The sequence below is a fragment of the Tiliqua scincoides genome, chromosome 16 (genome assembly GCF_035046505.1).
Source record: "Tiliqua scincoides isolate rTilSci1 chromosome 16, rTilSci1.hap2, whole genome shotgun sequence".
Lineage (NCBI taxonomy): Eukaryota > Metazoa > Chordata > Lepidosauria > Squamata > Scincidae > Tiliqua > Tiliqua scincoides.
This window is the reverse complement of record NC_089836.1, coordinates 4944097-4960982: the sequence shown is the minus strand read 5'-3', so window position 1 is coordinate 4960982 and position 16886 is coordinate 4944097. Positions and strand designations below refer to the sequence as shown.

Below are 16886 nucleotides of genomic sequence, written 5' to 3'. Positions count from 1 at the left end.
TGCTCACCCCAGAGATCTGGGAAAGAGCAACCCTTATGAGGCAGGACCCCCTGGCAGTACCTCCCTCTTCAGGCCAATTTTTGATATTGGCCCAACCTATTCAAATGGGGAAGGTGAGAGATGGTCAACAGAACCAGATTTTCAGACATAAACAGCTTTTTAATCATCAAAATGTGCTACAGGACTTGCTGTGTTGAGTCTGTCGAGGCAGCCATCTTAGCTCTGTCGAAAAAGAGGGAAAAGCCATTAAGGTAAGCAATACAGAGGGACCCAAATGTGTTTGTCTGCTACTGCTGGACAAGAACAGCACTTACCGCTGGGCACTCAACGGCGCCACTGTTGATGTCTTCGATGATATCGTGGGGGTGTCTCCCGTCAACATTGCAGCCGACCGACTGAGCTGTGCCCAGAATCTCCTTGATAGTCCCTGGAGAGAACAGGACCATAAGAAAGTTCAGGCTGGGCATCCCGTGTCTCACGGGTGCAACATAAAATTGACTTCAGCAGACCAAGAATGCGGAAATATCAGAGCATTTGCACCACTATTCTGCCAGGCAGCACGCCTGGGATCACACAAGCTCCCCCCCCCCCCATGGGTCAGATCTGCTCCTCCACCATGTCTCACAGTAGGGTCAGCAAAGGGGGAATTCATCTACAACCAGTTCAAAGACAGACATCCTAAGACAGCATTTCTCAAGATGTGGGTTGTGAGCCAATTTCAGGCGGGCTGCATAGCACCTAGCTCAGCCACCATTAAAAATACAGGGTATAGAGCCGCTGGATAGGGTGGGGTCCCAGTGGAAAAGGGGTAGGGTGCTTTGACCTGAAGTGGGAAGATGGAGGGCCTTGTGGTTGGAGAAGGATCCAAGGCTGCGTTCTGCTTGCACTTCTGAGCTGGAACATTTGAATTCCGAGCTATGCAAAATAACAGCAGGAGTGTGCTGTGTAATGGGACCTTTGGCTGATCACGGGTTAAGTTTGAGGCCTAAATTGATGGCTTGACATCGCTTCAGTTAATGACATCACATCCAGTGGGTCCAAACAGGCTATCATTCTAATAAGTGGGTCCCAGTGCTAAAATGTTTTGAGAACCACTATCCTAAGAAATAGCCCTTCCCCAAATAGACACTTATTTAAAAGCAGCTGCAAGTTTATCACTCAAGCAGCAGCCTCATTTTTCAGAAGGACTGAATGGCCCTAGAACAGTGGTTCCCAACCTTTAGGAGGCCACAGATGACAGAGTCAAAAACTGGAAGTGTCATGAACCACATGCAACCACTGTGGTCTGGCCCCCACCATCTGGTCATCTGTCTCCTAAGCGCTCCCCTACAGACTGTCAGAGAGAACAGACTGCCCCCAGCCACAGCAGACACTTAAGTGGTTGTAGCTATGGGTGAACTCCACCCCCTGTGGTGGTCTGTGGGAGATTGCTTGCTCAGCAAGACAATGGAAGTGATCAAAGGCATTTTTTCCCTGAGGCCTCACAGACCACTGGTTGAAAACCAGCGCCCTAGAGCCAGGTGCATCACATCCCCATTACCTGAGAGCTCTCGCGCCAAGGACCTGTGCCGCATCTGCCGGGCGATGTTCACAATCTCATCGAAGCTGACATTGCCACTGTGCTTGACTGTAACAAAATAAACCTGATCAGTTTCCAGAGTTTGGTCATGTGCTCTGCCAGCCAGAGGCTTTGCACCGTCTCCACAGCCCGTCACTCACTTTGTTCCCAGTCTTCGGCACAGAGTTACCCACAGAGAGAATAACCCTGTTTCCTGGACTGGGGGTTCCTCTTAGCTCACCACTGGAATGTACCAGCCACAGCTGAAGCCAGGCAGGCACAGTGGCGGGTGGCTGTAAGACCCAACTCCTCCATCCTTATGGCCACCTCTCAAACAGGCCTTTAATTCTTCCTCCAAAGCCTGGCCTCCACAAGGTTTGGGGTACTGAACAAGAAATTAAATGGCTCCCAAGCAAGTTTCACCTTACAACTTGTACTTCCAGCTCCAACTATAGATGGGTTCCCTCATACATGGTCTTCCTTTCCCCGCCCCCACCCCTTCCAACAACTGACCTGTATTGAATACAAATACCAATTAACCTTCCCAGCCCCAATTTCCCTAGCATCACTGATCAAGAGCCACAACAAGAGGCTTGAAACCGGTCATGTGTTTCACAGAGACGGATTCAAACAGAGGTTTGTGCTATTTTCTTCACCTAAACCACCTCTCCCCTTGAGATTCTACTCCTGGCTTTTTTCCTGGGCTGCTTGTGCAGTGACAGAACACACCACAAGGTCCACAGAGATGGCAAGGAAAGCCACCCCCCTATATGCCACGCTTGTAGTCTGGCACTGCCCTGAGCCAAGCCTCTGTCAATAGGACCAAGCAACACACCCCAGTCAGGGATACTCACTGTTCTTCTGCTTCTTGCGGTCACGGGGTGGCTCTTTCAGGGCTTTGATGATCAAGGCAGAAGCGGAGGGAACCACTTCAATCTGCAGGGGAAGAAGATGCAAGTCTGAAACTCGTGAGATGGGAGGAGACTCAATCCACTGGGTGTAGGCAAAGGCGGCTTCCTGCAAACAAACCTGTTCCCTCCCCATGGCTCTCACTAACCAGTCTGTAGCACACACCACCCCCTCAGACCTGTGTTTCCTTATGCAGCATTTCAGGAAATGTAGCGCCTAGGCTCCGGAAGGAGGGGTCCAAGTGCTGGGACACAGACTGATGCCACCATTGCAATCAAAAAAGCAGCCAGCACAGCTCCCTCCTACTAAGTAAATTTGGAACAGTTGTGGGGATGAGACGGTTGCTCTCAGCTCACCACTGGACCACATCTATCACTGTCGTATGGTGCCAGGTGACTGGGAGGCACAGCCATGGGGCCAATGCCAACTGGTAGACTCAGAGGGCTATCTCAAAGGTCTGCTCTAGGGACCTGCTCATCAACCTCTCCTTTCACAGATACACAACTGACAAACCACACTGATGCAAGCATCTCCCAATAAGCAGCTGAGATCCAGTGCACCCAAGTCCTGCCCCAAGTGTTCTGCCCACCTGTCACAGTCAAAGGCCTCCCTACTGTTCCCCAAGGACCGCTCTTTTGAGGCCCGGCCCCAGTGACCTCCCACACGGCAAGCCGCGTGGCACTCATTTTATCGACCTCGGAAGGATGAAGGGCTGAGTCGACCCTGCCGGGATCATTGCTTAGGGCGCCGGGTTACCCAGCAGTAGCCACCAAGCTGTCCCTTATGGCGTTGACAGTACCTGAGCTTGCCTGTTTTGGATGGTGAGCTTCACCGTGATCCTCAAGCCCTTCCAGTCACCGGTGGCCTTGGCGATGTCATCCCCCACCTTCTTGGGAGACTGAAAAAGAAGCAGTGTGATGGAAACCGTTCCTACAACAAGCAACCAAAGCAGAACAGTACCATCCCACAGAGCCAGCTGCCCTAGCTTGGGTATCCAATTGCACTGGGGAACAGCTGCCCCACAAATCTGACCCACATGGACCAGGCTACAAAAGCAACCTCTAGGGCAGAAATAATCCAAATGGCTAGCCCAGTGTCAATGCTACTTTTCCCAGAATGTCCAACAGGCCAAGGCTGACACATCTTAACAAGTGCCATCTTGTACAGTCAGCACAAACGCTATGGCTTGATGGCACTTTTTCTCCTGCCAACAGGAAGCATGCTCCAGGCACATAAGTTCTGCCTTGCAAGCAAGCCCCCACAAGATGCCGCATTGGCCCCACTACTTGTATACAGCTCATTATCCTAAGACCCCGCTAGATACGCTGGAATGACTGTAAAGGTTTGGGGGGGAACAGTCCCTGAAATCCACTTCATGGGAGAGTCTATCAATTGTCTCAAACACCACAAATTAGGCCTATATCAGCCTCAGGAGCACAAGGTCATGACTATTATTAATGTAGGAATTATTGATGCATAAAAGCATTATTTCTTTCTAGCTGGCTTTTTTTGCTTTGCTCTCGTAGTGGGTCCTGGTAGACTGTCATTTTAAAAAGTGGATCCTGGCGCTAAAGAGTTTGGAAAGCACTGACAACTACTACGAGCAGGATACTTACCAAGCCCAGGGGTCCTATTTTCGGAGCCAGGGCTGAAGTGGCGCCAACTTCACCCCCGGTGCATCTTAAATACACTACGGAGAGAGAAAATAAAAGAATCAGCACTCAAGACCAAAACTTGCAGCAAAGAGAGCCTCATTCAAGAGCACATGTCAGCCACATGGAACACAGATTAACTTACACGCAAGTAAGCAAGTCTAATACAACTGACTCCTTTACTGGGTAACTACTAACCAAACTGCTCTCTTTAAGCATTTTTAAAAGGGCAGTTCAAGGTCCTGGTTCCCGCCAAACCTATTTATCTATCCCCTTAAAACCCAGCTAGCCCTGAAACTCACTTGCCATTCTTCCAGCCCCCCCCCAAGCACATGGTCAATCATGTACCACATTCCTCAAATTACAATATTTTGGGGGGCTGCAGTCGGCCTTATGCATATTTTAGAAGTTTTTATTAATCATCATTATTAATAAAATTAATGATTTTCATTAAAATGAATGAATTTAATTAACTTTAGCCTTATTTATGATTTAGAATAAAAGCCAAAGATTTAGAGGGACGAAGTCCCAAATATAAAATATATAGATGTTACACTCTATACACATACACGCACAATTTCTGCATACATATACACAATATACACAAACACGTTTTATACGTTGTATGCAAAGGCACTCTACATGCAGAACACATTTTATATATACAAACACACATTTTATTCACTCTATATGCATACACACTATATACACAAACACATTATATGCACATTTTATATACATGCACTCTATGCTTACACGCACATCTTATACGTGCAAACACACTATGTGTACACATACACTCTATATATAAATCCACACATTTTATATAAACGTATACACACGCTATATATACACATACACACACGTGCAAATAGACAAATAATACAAGCCAGGGTTTATGTAACCACGTGTAAACTAAGGCACAAGAGCCAGAGGCCCCACTGGAACAAGGAGGCAGCATTCACACGTGCTCAGGCCTACACGCCTCTTCCCAGCTCGCAGGGGACCAGTAAGTCCCATCCACCGCAGCTGTCAATCACACAGGCTGGAGCAGGCCGCAGCCTCGGACAGGCCGCAGAGGAGCCGGCAACCAGCTCAATACCCACCAACTTTAATCTCATTCGGGTCGAACTTGGGCGGCATGGCGGCAAAGCGGGCGCGGGGCTACGCGCTGCGGAGGATGGAGGCGGATTACCGGGAGCGCCGTCCAAGTACTACTAGACCTTCCCGCTCCCAAGACACAAAGAGGCCTGAGGTGCCCTTCCCGCGAGATATATTGGCCAAGATCTCGCGAGATGATGGATTAGAGTAGGGGGAACTGTCTCTCTAGTACTATTTCTCTATGGTTCTGGGGGCGTGCCATTGCGCCTTTCCCGCTCTCAATGGGTGGAGATTCAGAGACACTTCCGGCTTCTTACTGCAGGCGAGAGAAGGCGCGCTGGGGGACTCTCTGGCGCACCCTGGTGGTAGCGGACTGTCACTGGTCTGCCCCTGTAGTTGGGTCCTGCTCAGTGCACATCTAGGTTTTGCCTATGGGGAACATGCTGGCCGTTGAATAGAGCTATTTAAATGTAAAATAAATGTCAGTTAATTTAATATAGGTTATCTTAGACCTGGTAGGAGGGTTTGGGAGCAGTTTAAATCATAGGGTTGGTGTGTGTTGCTTCTGTGCTTTGCTTGATCTGAAGAGATGAGAAAAACTTTTCCCCCTGGAATTTATAGTAGAACCACTAAAGCAACTCCCAAAGGGGCACTTCATCACTGTGGTCCCTACCCAGGCCACAAAAACATTTTTGCTCCATTTAGCCTTTCATGAGCTGTTTTCAGTTTCACCCGTTGCTCTCAAGTTCTTTCTGTGGTTGCTTTGTTTGCCATTTAATAGTTTTAATCCCTAACTGGTGCACATCATGCCATAGTGGAAAAGAACTGAACAGGAAATCAGAATCTATCCATCTCTGCCATGCAACCCATTCCCTTGTTTCTAGTAGATGCTGCTCTCAGGAAGGAAAAACCCAACTGTGGGGGTGAAGGGGCTAAGAGGCTGACAAACTTAGCTACAATCTTTTTTGCTATTAATAAGTGTATTCCCCCACTACCCACAGCTGATATGTTCCTGATTCCCCCACCCCCATTTCTGTACGTTATGGGACCCTATATCCACATTTCCCTACCCCCCCACCTTTGGTTAGCTTGACTCAGTGATAATTTGTTACTTTAAGCAGGAAACATAGCACTAAGTGTTAAAGTAACAAGACAAGAAGAGTCTAGCAAGTCAAGAACAAAACATTAGCTTCCTTCTTGTTTGCTCTCAGACCACTTGTCTACTCAAAAAAAAAATCACACTGTCTTTACTGGGGCTTACTCTCAGGAAATGGGTGCATAGGACTGCAGGGCTAGTCTCCCTTCTAGGGTGCCTGCTTTGTTATCACTTTAGAGGAATGTAATGGAGCTAAACAAAGATAGTGGGGTTCAGGGAGTGCTGCCATGAATCACAGGTAACTGCATTCAGCTACCAGGTGGCACCTGTACATAACACATTTTAGAGGGCAGTAAGTTGCAGTGGAAAAACAGACTGCTGGACAAAGCTCCAATTTTGTCCAGAAGCAAAAGCAACCGTACTACTATTTCTAAGCCAGGGCTGACTTTTATACAGAGAACTGCATTCCACAAGCCCCTGAAGGGAACTTTGAAAAAAAAAACCAAACACACTGCTAAAATTTGTTTTAACATTTTTATATACAGAAAAACTTGGTGACAGGACTGAGCCACCTAGCCAAGCTTGGTAGCCAATTCTTTTGCTTTAGCTTTCTCAAGTTTAGCAATTCGAGCCACTGACTTCGGGCCCAGAACGTTGCCTCCCCAGTGACGACGGATCTGGAAGGAGAAGGGGAAAAAATGCTGTTAACTTTGAGGTGCTAGGATGAATTTTTCTTTTAAGATTTACCCCTTGAACATGAGTGACATGTTCCCCTTGAACCCCTAAATAACATGAGTAATTCATGCCTCAGACATTAACTTTTTCCTAGAGTGCAACTGGCTTGCTATCTAGAACTGGCTAGCATACAGGAAATTAAGGAGATAAGACTGCATTGTATATTCCCACTGACCAAGGAGAGGGGTGGAAAAAGGGGAGAAAAGAGGGACAGAATAGAACCAAGGAAGGAGAACATAACTCAGTGGCAAAACGCCTCCCTGCTCTGCATGCAGAAAGGCCCACATTCAATGCCTAGCAGCATCACTTACACAGCTGGGAAAGGACCCTGGTCTGAAACCTTAAACTGCTGCCAGTCAGTGTTGGTAATACTGAGGTGCACAGTCAAGCTGGATTCACTCACACTAGTTTTGGCAGACTCTTAAGGCACTAAATAACCTAGTAATGTCTGCACTGTTATAGATATAGCTGGAACATACTGTTCAATACCTAGCCTTAGTTACTGAAGAGCAACTAAATTAGAGCAACAGACTTTGTCTGGTGTTTACAAGTTGATAGACATAACCCCAAGAGCACATTAAAATCTCTCCAAGAGAATCTTACTTCGTCGTATCTCTCATTGTAGTTGGTCTTGACGGCTTCCACGAGTTTTGCCAGGGCTCCTTTGTCCTCCCTACAGCAGAAACACACGTCAGATAATTCTGTAGCAGCAGCAAACATCGGAGGTGAAAGCTGAAGGCAGCTTGATGCCACAGGGTCCATGTGCCCTCTTAAACCCATCTCCGACAAGGCACACAGGAATCTAAGAAGCTCTTCTCCAGTATTAGGCCTCATGTCCTGGCTTTCAGTTCTCTATGCAATGCACAGAGGGCCTGCAGCCTTGCAACTGTCAGTCAAATTATAAACAAGCACAAGAGGGGTCCGCAACACAATGTTGCCTTTCTCCCAGTTACACCTGGACCACACTAGGTTTTCTTCCTTGCAATTAACACCTACTTTAGTGTACTCACAAGTCCCAAGTTGCATAAATACCTGCCTTGCCTGTAGGCAGAACCCTGTTCTGCCAACCAACTGCCAAGCACTCCAACCCCAGTTTACATAGTAAAAGGAATAAAGGGACTGTTTTTACAACAGACCTTCAAGGCCATCCAAAAACCTCTTGTTCAGCAAGCTCCAATTCAAATTCCAATCCCAAACCCAGCAGTCTCCTGCACATCTCCTCAAACAGAACAACCCCCTTCCAGAATCTTCAAGGGCTACTTACGGGTTAACCTGAGTGAAGGCAACACATGTGCAGGTCTTTCGATGGACCAGACGCCCCAGCCTGGCTTTCCCCTTGATGATGCAATATGGGACTCCCATTTTCCTGCACAAGGCAGGCAGGAACACCACCAGCTGGAACCAGGAAAGAAATGCTGTTATGTGTGCTTAGACACCAAAATGCATCCTAACTGTATACAGGCAGATATCTGGGCTTCCACAATTGCTCAGGGTTAAAAAGCTCGTATTGTTTTGCTCTTCACGTAAGTTTCAGGTGAAGAAATTCAAACATCACTGCAACAGTAAAGCCCAGCTTGGCAAAAAACATTTATCTAGATCTGCCCAAGTTCAAAGTTGAGGTGCAATCATCAGGTGCGGACAATATTGTTCAAAGCAAGTCACATCTCAAGTATCCGTCCATTTCAAGAGTACACTTCTGCAGTACACCTCTGCAGACTTCAGTACACTTCTCTGCAGTACATAAGGGGCCCACAAGCAAAACAAATCAGATCCCACCCTTTGCAACAAGAAATGAGTTGCAATGAAGACAAGCCAAGGGGCATGAAGACAGGAATTCCTCTCTGGACATAGATCTGCATCTTTGAGGTAGATAAACTCTTAGCCACCTCCTTACCTCGATGGGATCTACATCATGTGCAATCACCACCAATTGGGCCTTCTTGTTTTCTACCAGGGTTGTCACTGTGTTGACACCTGCAGAACAAGCAAATGATCTAAATTAAAGGAGGCCTGTTCCTCCCTGGAGTTAAAATATGCTGCTCACAGGGAGGAAAGGAACAACTTGCTAAAGCTCAGGGTTAAAAAGCTCGTCTGTTTGCTCTTCAGTTTGCTATTCAGGTGAAGAAATTCATACATCATTGCAACAGCCAGTTGTCCAGCCTCTAAGATAGAAGGAGAAGAAGGGCTCCAGGGGCCAATCCTTGCAGTCAGATCCAGGCAGAGATGGTCAGAAATTACCTGCCCGCAGCACAGGGGGCCTCTTGGTGGGGACATCTCCCTTCCCAGCAGCTTTCTGCTCTGCACGGGCCAGCAGCCTCTGCTTCTTCTCTTGCTTTGTCTCCGGCCTGTATTTGTGGGCCAACTTCAGAAGCTGAGTAGCTGTGAAGAGATGTCTGATATCGTCAAAGGAAAACTTATCTCAAAAAATACATATACCATACCCATCCGCCCCTCCCAGAAGAGAGCTTTGTGCATCAGCGATCTTGGTGGTTGGGAGTCATCAAGAGATCAGATAGCAAATATATGCTAGCATCATCTGCACATGGACAGGAAAGCCTGCCCTACCTTGAGTGCCATTTTCCTTCACTTGGGCATCTTTTCAAAAGCATTTTTCCAGCTGCCCCACAATTACCAGCAAGACAAACCCCTTTGCCTTTGTGCCAGAATTCCATGCCCTGCCTCCCAACATGACCTTCCGCCGTCATACCCCCTCCCATGGGGCTGGCAACAGTGCAGTCAGACAGCAATATCCAAGGGAGTTAGATCTGATTCAGTATCTGTCAGGTGCCAAGGTGTAGAAACCCAATCCCAAGGGGCAAAGCTTTTGCCCACAACCACAAAACAGAGGCAGTCAAATCCTCAGTAGCCCCTACAGGTGTCATGCCAGACCCCCAAGGAGTTCTTGCCTACTTCTTTGGAGGTTCCAAAAATCTGGGATGCCTCTTTGTTCCAGGGCCAGAGCGACCCCCCCCCCAGCTCCCTCATCTAGCCCAGTTGTTCCCAAACTGTCAGCCATGGCTCCCTGGGGAAGCTGTGGAAACTAGCCAGGGAGCCACGAAATCCTTGAGGAAACCCTGCCGCTCTGTAAAATGTATTGCATTGTAGCCCTAATAGGGACCAATGGCCTAATAGGTTGAGTCATCAACTGAAAAAGTTTGAGAACCACTGAGCTAACCTCAGGCCCACAAGCCCCAGACCAGGAACCTCTGACCTTCCCCTTTACCTGTCTGGCGGTCCAAAGCTTGTGTGAACTGGTTAACCGCCGGGGGCACCTTCAGTCGCTTGTAGAGGATGGCCCTCTGGCGCTGGAGTCTGATGTAACGGGGCCATTTCACAAAGCGGGTCAGGTCCCGTTTTGGCTGGATATCTTGCCCTGGAAGCCACAGCACAAACCCAATCACCAAAGTGCTTTCCAAGCCGCTCCCAGCAGCTTTGCTCTCAAGAGAAGTGGGCCGCGAGCATCAGCGATCTTGGTGGACAAGCTTGTCAGCACCGTCACTCAGATAGCAAATATTCGTTTGCATCATTTGCTCAGGAACGCTGGGCATTCCACAAAGGTGGCCCTTCTTGTTATACGCAAGTTAAGATTTAGATACATTCCAAGACCCGGTTATGTTTAATGCACACATTTCACCTGGCAAGCTCATTCACATGTATAAGTCACCACTTAAAAGATGTCAGTAAATGGCAACTAAGCGTAACAAGATTAAAACTAGAGGTCTTTTCTGTTAAAAACATAAAACACGTTTTGTGTTTAAAATGACAAGTAACACAGAACTTCACATACTGGTGTTTAAGATATTTCTAGAAATTAAAATGATTTCTCTTGCTAGAAATACTACTGTGACTGTACCTGCCAACACTGTTGTCACCCACCAAGTACACTTTTAAAGCGTTTACAATTTATAAAACTGAGAACTTGGAACAAACACAAACAGCACTGCTTTCTGCCTTTCAAATAATGAAATCCATAAAAAAATAAAATGCTTTCCACCCACCTCTAGTTATAACAAAACCATTTTACCATTGGCCAATTGATGCACAAGGGTTCCAACAGCATATTTCTGGGCACAAAAACCAGCATCAAAAATGTGTCTAATACTCAACACTGAAATAAATTTCCCGGAGATTTCCAGGTCAGAGAAAACCCACACAGACATGGGGAGAACATACAAACTCCACATAGGCAATGGCCCCAGAGAAGAGTCAACTTTTCTTTTCTTCAGCTTTAACAACTTAAAATGAAGTAAATTTTAAGTGAGGACTTTCTGTGCTCCCATTTTCTAAAGCCACTTACAAAACTATTGATAAACCTAGAAATTGATAAAACCCAGAGATGTTTTAACGCAACAACCTTTTAAAATCAGGTTCCTGTCTGATTATTCTCCACCCACCCCAAAAAATCACTGGATATAAAGTAACTCTTCTCCATCTCCTGTAATCTGTGCTACCCCAACAAGTCCACAGACTGTTTGGTACCCCAACAACTCCCCCCCACAACAACTCACCGATGCCAAAGTTCTTGGGCCTCTTCTCAAAGAGAGGGTTGACGACCTTCTTGGCCTCCTGCTTCTTGACTACGGCGGGGGCCGGGGCCACCTTCTTCCCCTTGGCCTTCTTTCCCTTCGGCTGCAGAGTGGGGAAAAGACTGTGAGTACCTTCCCAATGCTAAATGGACAGCCTGCATTTGGGGACTATGGTTCACAGACTGTATCACTAGACTGCATGCACAAGCCCCCCCCCCAGCTCCCTTTATGGGGGGAGACCATTATCACCAAAGTGGGGTGAAACCAGTTTCAATATGCAGTGTAAACAGGACTTCTATACTACGAATAGTGGAGCAAGCCAAACACACCCACTTAAAGCCAACAGCCATTCACAGGCTGCAGATAGAACTGTTAGGCCCAGCTGGCCTCTTCCCCCCCCAGGCCTAAACTCAAACCAGGCACGACCCCCTCCCCAAGTCTTCCTCCCTCCCAATATAGACCCCTTAGGCCTGGCCAGGATCCCCCAACTCGCCCTACCCGGTGTGGGCCACTCCCTGCCTCGTTTACACGGTGGATGGCACCGGATTGAGAGAGCCCCCTCCCACCACTAACTCCCGCAGCAGCACCAACCCACCATCTTGGCTGGAGCAGGAAAAAGAGAGAGCAAAGCATGCTGGGTAATATATCCGCGCGTCACCTGTTCTCGCGAGAGGGGCGGCGCGGGAAGTGCACTGCGCCGACCATAGAGACCAGACACAGGAAAGCCGCATAGTGGTGGTGCCGCTCTCTCACCCAAAATTGCTTTGCCCTGGACGAGACTGATATGCAAATCAACCAATCGGCTATGCGAATGGGACGCGGTTCGTGGGGCATACAGCCAATGGAAAAAGCCGTGGCCAGGCTAGCAGGGGTCGTTGTGAATAGAAAGGCTTTATAGATGCTGCCGGGTGCGAAGGTTCATCTCCGCTTCCAGGCAGATGAATACAGCGCCGAACCGGTTAGGGAAAAAGGAACACTCGGTGATCGATTAGTCGGCAACTTTCCTGCCATGTGAGTTGCAGCTAGGAGAGCAAGCTTAGGTGAGTTCTGTGCACGTGTGAATGGCTACAGACGCATGTTTGATGCTCTGGGAGCACTGCGCACCCCTCTCCTGTTTGGGGGAGTGAAAAAAATGATGGTTCTGATTTATAGGTAGAAGCACTCACCTATGGAGATGTTCCTGTGTGTGTCTCCCCCATGCCATAGTTGGGGGGACGGCTCAGGTCAGCAAGAGAAAGTAGGATCCTGTTGCTGGGGGAAGTATTTTGGGCTGTAATCCTGTCCAGTGGTTCTCGCATGTTCAACACCAGGACTCACTTTCTAGAATAAGAATCTGTCAAGACCCACCGGAAGAGATGTCATGACTGCAAGTGACATCATCAAGCAGAAAAATGTTTAACAATCCTAGGCTGCAATCCTACCCGCACTTACCCAGGAGTAAGTCCCATTGACTATCATTGTTAAAAGAATATACATAGCTTGTTAAAAGTACAGGTCTGTCACATTTCCTCAAATGCAGTCGCATAACCTGGGAGCATCAAATCTAATATATTAAAAATAAAATATTGAAATGAATTTGGACCCACCTGAAATGGGCTCGCGACCCACCTAGTGGGTCCCGACCCACCATTTGAGAAACACTGCTGTACACCCTTAACTAGCTGTAATTGAGTTTCCCTCATGTAACCATTGCATAGAACACATCAGTCACTTAAAATATAATTTGGGGAGGCAAATCTGTCTGTGAATTTTATTCCCTTCCCCTTTTTCCATGTGGGCATCCATTAAAGATAGCCAACAGGTCTAATTTGTTTAACATTTAATCATATCACTTGCCTTTTTCTTTTTCATCATCAGGCTTGATTTTCACATGTGGCAGAGACAAAAAAAAATACAGCCCTGTGAGTTCTGTCCAGTTTGAATCATCTTTGAGGAAAACGCCAGGTGCAGCCTTCGGGTCAACGAGCCGATGGGAGGCCAAGTGAAACATATGAGGCTGTCGTGAGCTTTCATTTCAGGCAGCTTCCATCTGCAGGATCTGCGGAGGGTCTTTTTGGTCCTGATCCGAAATGGCCAGTTTGGCAAACAAAGACTCTTATTTACAGACATTGGCAAAGAAAATTTGTGCCCAGGAAGTCAATGAGTCACGAAAAAGGAAATTTGGTACACTTAAAGAAACTCAGTTTTTTTCCTTTTATGCTGAGGCTTTTCTTGAGGATCTTAGCAGCGTAATCTCTCCACATCTACTATAATAGTGAATTTCCTTCACCTCTTTCCACCCCAGACCTGTTCTTAACTTTAAATTAGTGGAATTTCTCAAGGTTTATGATACTGGCACATAAGAAGTGGGTGGGGAAATTGTGGCAATTCACAGAATTTTTTTCCCTAACCTATGAAGCCTGCATCTCTTGTATCTTTTCCAGGAACTGGGCCTGGAGGTGACAGCACCCAACCAAAGAAGAAAAGGAAAAAAGCCAAGAAGAAAGAGGGGAAAACGGGTTCAGGCAAACCAGCCGTGAGTGATGTCAGCAAAGCATCCTCAACTAAGAAGCCAGTACTTTCCAGCACCAGGAAATTTGGTGCTGGTTCCAAAGCAGCACAGAGTTCTAGTGGATCAGCAACTCCATCGGCAAAAGAAAATGGAAGCCAGAATAGTGTGGCAGGTGAGGTTTCCTGTTTGGTTTGAAGTTCACGCCAAAAGCACCGCCAGCCTGATGCACGAGTCAGTGTTGCATACAGTTCGTTGGCCTTGCTCCTTGCAGTGCACAAAGAGGTTGTGAGCCTCCAAGAGAGGCAAAGCTGCTAATAAGACAGCAACCAGGTAACCAGCCATTCTGCACCTGAATACCATGGATACCTGGATATCATAAGTATCTGAATACCATGCACCATGGATGTGTCAGAGGGTGCACAAAACCTAGAAGTCTTGAAGACTTTTGTGATTTTCAGCTCCCTCTCGCTCTTTTTTTGGAGGGGGGGGGAAATCTTATTTTGAGCATCTGGCTAAGTGGTTGAGCCCATGTAGGCTGCTCTAACTCCAGAAACCAAAGCTTGAATGGAGCATGGACTCCCAGCATTTGGGCTGAGATCCAAGCCACACTTCCTTGCTCCTGCTGGGCCTCACAGTCTCCTCCTTTCATCCCACATAGATGGCAAGGCGGCACCCAGTTCATTTTCAGCTATGGATGTCTTGCGTCAGAGGCTGCACGAAAAGATGCGGGAAATCTCCGGCCAGGTATACTCAGTGCCCTTGTAAAAGGAGTCCACGGGGTATTCACAGTAAATATGTCCTATGGCTGATCCCACTTCCCCATTGGCTGCTTTCCTGATTCAGTGCAAGTGTTTCCAAAACCCTGGCCGTATGAGATTTTGCAGCAGGGATAGATTGAAATCTATGGGTGTGAGGATGCACCAGTCCAGAGAGCAGAGTGTGGTGATATGGCATCTTGGAATTTAACATGCAATCCTCAATACGGATTTGGTAATTTAGTAATTGTCATCAAGCAGAGAAATTCGTTCTTCATAAACGCAGGAAGATCTTTGCTGGATCAGAACCAAGGCCCAGCTAGTTTAGCCTCCTGTGGCTTTGTCGTTGCCACACGCGGAAGACAATGGCATACCCCCGCACTTTCCAGTGTATGGTTATTGGAGATATAATTCAGATTTTTGACAATTGGTTTTTTATATACATAATTATTTTCCAAAAAAAGTAATTGTGTAGAATTTCGTCATTGTTACGAAGGTAACCTTGCATGTAGGTAGGCAATCCCTTGTAAAACATCCGATGATGCTCGGAGAAGCACAGCCCATTTCTGCTTTGATGAGGCAGCAAGAGCGAGCTGGGGGGGGGGCTGCCTGAAAAATCACAGTGGTGTTGCAGGGGAGGTAGCAGCATTGATGGCCATCCTGTTCCCTGATTGGGAAGAGGGCAGTTACCGCTCCTACCTTCTTCTCCTCGGCTTCTTTTAAAATGAGGAGGATATGAGCAGAGGAACAGCAGCAGTGAGGGGGAAGGTGGCAGAATTTCAGTGGGGCTTCAGGTGCCATTGGACTGGGCCCTCCCTGTCCCACTGTTTTTACAGGATTTTTCTTTCCCTTCTGTCGTTTCTTCCAGGGAAGTTCCAAAGAGTTGTCGCCGGCAGTGTTGGAAAAAAGACAGAGGAGGAAGTACGAAAAGGAGAGGAAGAAACGGCGGAGAAAAGAATTGAGGCTGAAGGAGAAGATGGAGAAGAAGGAAGCCGCAGAGGCGGCAGCAGCAGCGACTGCTTCAGAGTCCCCAGTCCCAAAGGATGACAGCAAGGCCGAGATGGTCTTCAACAAGGTCGAGACCCCTCAGGAGGAGCTGAGCAAGGCGGAGAAGAGGAAAGAGAAGAGGAACACGGTAAAAGGAAACATCACTCCGTTGACGGGGAAGAATTACAAGCAGCTGCTGACCAGGCTGGAGTCTCGGAAGAGCAAACTGGAGGAGCTGAGGGACAAGGATGAGAAGAAGGCCAAGGAGCTGGAGGCCAAGATGCAGTGGACCAATGTTCTCTACAAGGCGGAAGGCGTCAAGATCCGCGATGACGAGGAGCGGCTGAAGGCGGCTCTCAGGCGGAAGGAGAAGCGGAAGGCCCAGCGCAAGAGGCAGTGGGAGAAGCGGACAGAGCAGGTGGTGGAGAAGATGCAGCAGCGGCAGGACAAGCGCCGCAAGAACCTGCGGAAGAAGAAGCTCGCCAAAGAGGAGCGGAAGAAGACCAAAGCCCGCAAGAAGGGCCGCATCCTGCCAGAAGATCTGGCCAAAGCCAGCTTGAAATGAACCGGGCTGGCAAATGTTCAAACCCCGCTCAGCAGCAGGTTCTTGTCGGACCTATTAATAAAACTGTTTTACTGAACTCTTTGAGTGCTGCCTGTGTTTGTGCATCCAAAGTGCGTTTCGTGAGCATGTGCGGACCAACTGCGTGCATGAGAAAAACCCTGCTGGCTGAGGCCCAAGGGGCGCCCTTCAAGTCCAGCATCCTGTTTTCCCTCACAGTGCCTGTCTCTTGGAATCTCACAAGCAGGGAGATGAAAGCAGTCCCCTCTCTTGTGGTTGCTTCCTGCAACTAGGATTTGGCAGTACATTGCCTTCAATCCTGAAGGTCACACACGTGAGCGTCGCGGCCAGTAGCCACTGATACACCTGCCCTCCAACAATGTGCAGCTCTGTCTGTCGGACTGGAGAGGGAAACCTCGCACGCAGGGGTCTGATTTGTGCACTGGGTAACTGATCCAGCTGTGAGTGCAGGATTAGGGCCCCAGTTTTTCAACTATATGCAAACTTTGCCATC

General features: G+C 47.9%; 3 protein-coding genes and 5 non-coding genes across 9 annotated transcripts in view; 1 reads left to right on the top strand and 7 right to left on the bottom strand.

Annotated features, from left to right (window-relative positions):
- Positions 1 to 138: 138 nt before the first annotated feature.
- Positions 139 to 5381, bottom strand: RPL12 (ribosomal protein L12). The gene is made up of 7 exons (XM_066610657.1): positions 5226 to 5381; positions 4084 to 4157; positions 3267 to 3365; positions 2413 to 2494; positions 1541 to 1627; positions 315 to 427; positions 139 to 222 (listed from the first exon to the last, which is right to left on the bottom strand). Exons 1-7 carry the CDS (start codon positions 5260 to 5262, stop codon positions 217 to 219), a joined length of 498 nt encoding a protein of 165 aa, XP_066466754.1. The 5' UTR covers positions 5263 to 5381; the 3' UTR covers positions 139 to 216.
- On the bottom strand, positions 1719 to 1848 carry LOC136635728 (small nucleolar RNA SNORA65). Its single transcript, XR_010793414.1, has one exon. It is a non-coding gene; the product is annotated as a small nucleolar RNA SNORA65 (small nucleolar RNA).
- A 1455-nt stretch (positions 5382 to 6836) lies between the features above and the next one.
- Positions 6837 to 16886, bottom strand: part of RPL7A (ribosomal protein L7a) — a 141181-nt gene continuing 131131 nt past the window's right edge. The window contains exons 1-8 of one of the 2 annotated variants that reach the window (XM_066610809.1): positions 12173 to 12203; positions 11560 to 11680; positions 10275 to 10424; positions 9290 to 9430; positions 8946 to 9025; positions 8316 to 8446; positions 7655 to 7724; positions 6837 to 6993 (exon numbers count right to left, since the gene is read on the bottom strand). In XM_066610809.1, coding sequence (XP_066466906.1) covers positions 6889 to 6993; positions 7655 to 7724; positions 8316 to 8446; positions 8946 to 9025; positions 9290 to 9430; positions 10275 to 10424; positions 11560 to 11680; positions 12173 to 12175 — 801 coding nt within the window. In that variant the 5' untranslated portion in view covers positions 12176 to 12203 and the 3' untranslated portion in view covers positions 6837 to 6888. Of the gene's footprint in view, positions 6994 to 7654; positions 7725 to 8315; positions 8447 to 8945; positions 9026 to 9289; positions 9431 to 10274; positions 10425 to 11559; positions 11681 to 12172; positions 12204 to 16886 lie in introns of those variants that run through there. The other variant, XM_066610808.1, reaches the window with a different exon arrangement.
- Positions 8534 to 8611, bottom strand: LOC136635724 (small nucleolar RNA SNORD36). The gene has a single exon (XR_010793410.1). It is a non-coding gene; the product is annotated as a small nucleolar RNA SNORD36 (small nucleolar RNA).
- Positions 9119 to 9195, bottom strand: LOC136635725 (small nucleolar RNA SNORD36). The gene has a single exon (XR_010793411.1). It is a non-coding gene; the product is annotated as a small nucleolar RNA SNORD36 (small nucleolar RNA).
- Positions 9522 to 9592, bottom strand: LOC136635727 (small nucleolar RNA SNORD24). Its single transcript, XR_010793413.1, has one exon. It is a non-coding gene; the product is annotated as a small nucleolar RNA SNORD24 (small nucleolar RNA).
- Positions 10509 to 10583, bottom strand: LOC136635726 (small nucleolar RNA SNORD24). Its single transcript, XR_010793412.1, has one exon. It is a non-coding gene; the product is annotated as a small nucleolar RNA SNORD24 (small nucleolar RNA).
- Positions 12435 to 16451, top strand: SURF6 (surfeit 6). Its single transcript, XM_066610769.1, has 5 exons — positions 12435 to 12617; positions 13435 to 13740; positions 14001 to 14240; positions 14727 to 14812; positions 15692 to 16451. Exons 2-5 carry the CDS (start codon positions 13647 to 13649, stop codon positions 16373 to 16375), a joined length of 1104 nt encoding a protein of 367 aa, XP_066466866.1. The 5' UTR covers positions 12435 to 12617; positions 13435 to 13646; the 3' UTR covers positions 16376 to 16451.

What these genes read in the sequence shown, in the direction of transcription:
- RPL12 (XM_066610657.1), bottom strand. Translation starts at nt 5,262, where the DNA reads ATGCCGCCCAAGTTCGACCCGAATGAGATTAAAGTTG. An exon ending in CCGCAAGAAGCAGAAGAACA is followed by an intron (nt 1,628 to 2,412) that starts GTGAGTATCCCT and finishes ATTTTGTTACAG; the next exon opens with TCAAGCACAGTGGCAATGTC. An exon ending in CTTGGCGCGAGAGCTCTCAG is followed by an intron (nt 428 to 1,540) that starts GTAATGGGGATG and finishes TGTTCTCTCCAG; the next exon opens with GGACTATCAAGGAGATTCTG.
- SURF6 (XM_066610769.1), top strand. Translation starts at nt 13,647, where the DNA reads ATGGCCAGTTTGGCAAACAAAGACTCTTATTTACAGACATTGGCAAAG. An exon ending in GTCACGAAAAAGGAAATTTG is followed by an intron (nt 13,741 to 14,000) that starts GTACACTTAAAG and finishes TATCTTTTCCAG; the next exon opens with GAACTGGGCCTGGAGGTGAC. An exon ending in TGCGGGAAATCTCCGGCCAG is followed by an intron (nt 14,813 to 15,691) that starts GTATACTCAGTG and finishes CGTTTCTTCCAG; the next exon opens with GGAAGTTCCAAAGAGTTGTC.